Below are 873 nucleotides of genomic sequence, written 5' to 3' on the forward strand. Positions count from 1 at the left end.
GCAATTTTTATTTTTTTTTAAGTGTCTCTTCCTTTTTTTTTTTTTTTTTTTTTTTTTTTTTTTTCCATTTCTCTTTCTCTCTCTCTTTTGGCATTGCTTTGCAGATGTTGGGATGAGAGTCGGAGCTGAATACCAAGCCCGGATCCCTGAATTTGATCCAGGTAGGTATATATTTGCTTAAGCAAAACCCGGTCCCCCCTCTCTGGGCTTGATTTGGGGTGCACGGGGGAATGGGTCGGGGCGTGGGGCAGGGCGGGGATGCGGGGCTGGGCCAGGCAGGCATCTCGGGCGGAGAGGCTGTCAGGCTTGGTCGGGCTGTGTCACAGGGCGTGTGGGCAGATGTGTGCACTGCAAGGTTAACATGGTTCCCTTCGGAGGCCACTTGCCCGCTGGTGGCATCGCCTTTCTGCCCCCGGGGCCGGAGCGGGGTCGGGGTGAGCAGAGGGCGATGGCCCTCGGCAGAGTCGGGGGTCCGAGGCCGGGGGAGGAGCGGCCGCGGACTCAAGGGTTTGAGAGAAGGGCGTGCGGGCTAAGTGTGGACAAACCGTGGAAATGTCAATTGCCACAAAACCCGCCCCCCCCAGGAGACCAGGGCCGCGCTGGGCCAGGAGGGCAGCGGAGGCCCTGCTGCTGTCACTGGTCAGAGCCAAGGGCGAGCCCTGCCGACCCCTGTGCATTCGGGATCGCCCCTTCTTCGCTTTTGGCCAGGTGGTGTAGCTCGGGTGGTGGCATGTCTGCGGAGTGCCGGAGCCAGGGAGAGAAAGGGGTGGGCGCCGGAGGTGGGGAGAGCCCGCGTTACACCTCGTGCCCGAGCCAGCCCTAGGAAGTCAGACCGCAGGACAGTGGCTGCAGCGGCCAACCGGCAATGTTCTC

General features: G+C 60.7%; 1 protein-coding gene across 6 annotated transcripts in view; it reads left to right on the plus strand.

Annotated features, from left to right (window-relative positions):
* Positions 1–104: 104 nt before the first annotated feature.
* The window catches only part of RCOR3 (REST corepressor 3), a gene marked incomplete at its 5' end in the record, with an annotated part of 63,309 nt that continues 62,540 nt past the window's right edge, over positions 105–873 (plus strand). For all 6 annotated transcript variants that reach the window (XR_001369431.2, XM_014582208.2, XM_006163696.3 and 3 more), the window contains 1 exon segment: positions 105–161. Coding sequence is in view for 5 of the 6 variants with exons in the window: in XM_014582208.2 (XP_014437694.1) it covers positions 105–161 (57 nt within the window).

Source organism: Tupaia chinensis, unplaced genomic scaffold (assembly GCF_000334495.1).
Source record: "Tupaia chinensis unplaced genomic scaffold, TupChi_1.0 Scaffold142846_1, whole genome shotgun sequence".
NCBI classification, from domain to species: Eukaryota; Metazoa; Chordata; class Mammalia; order Scandentia; family Tupaiidae; genus Tupaia; species Tupaia belangeri.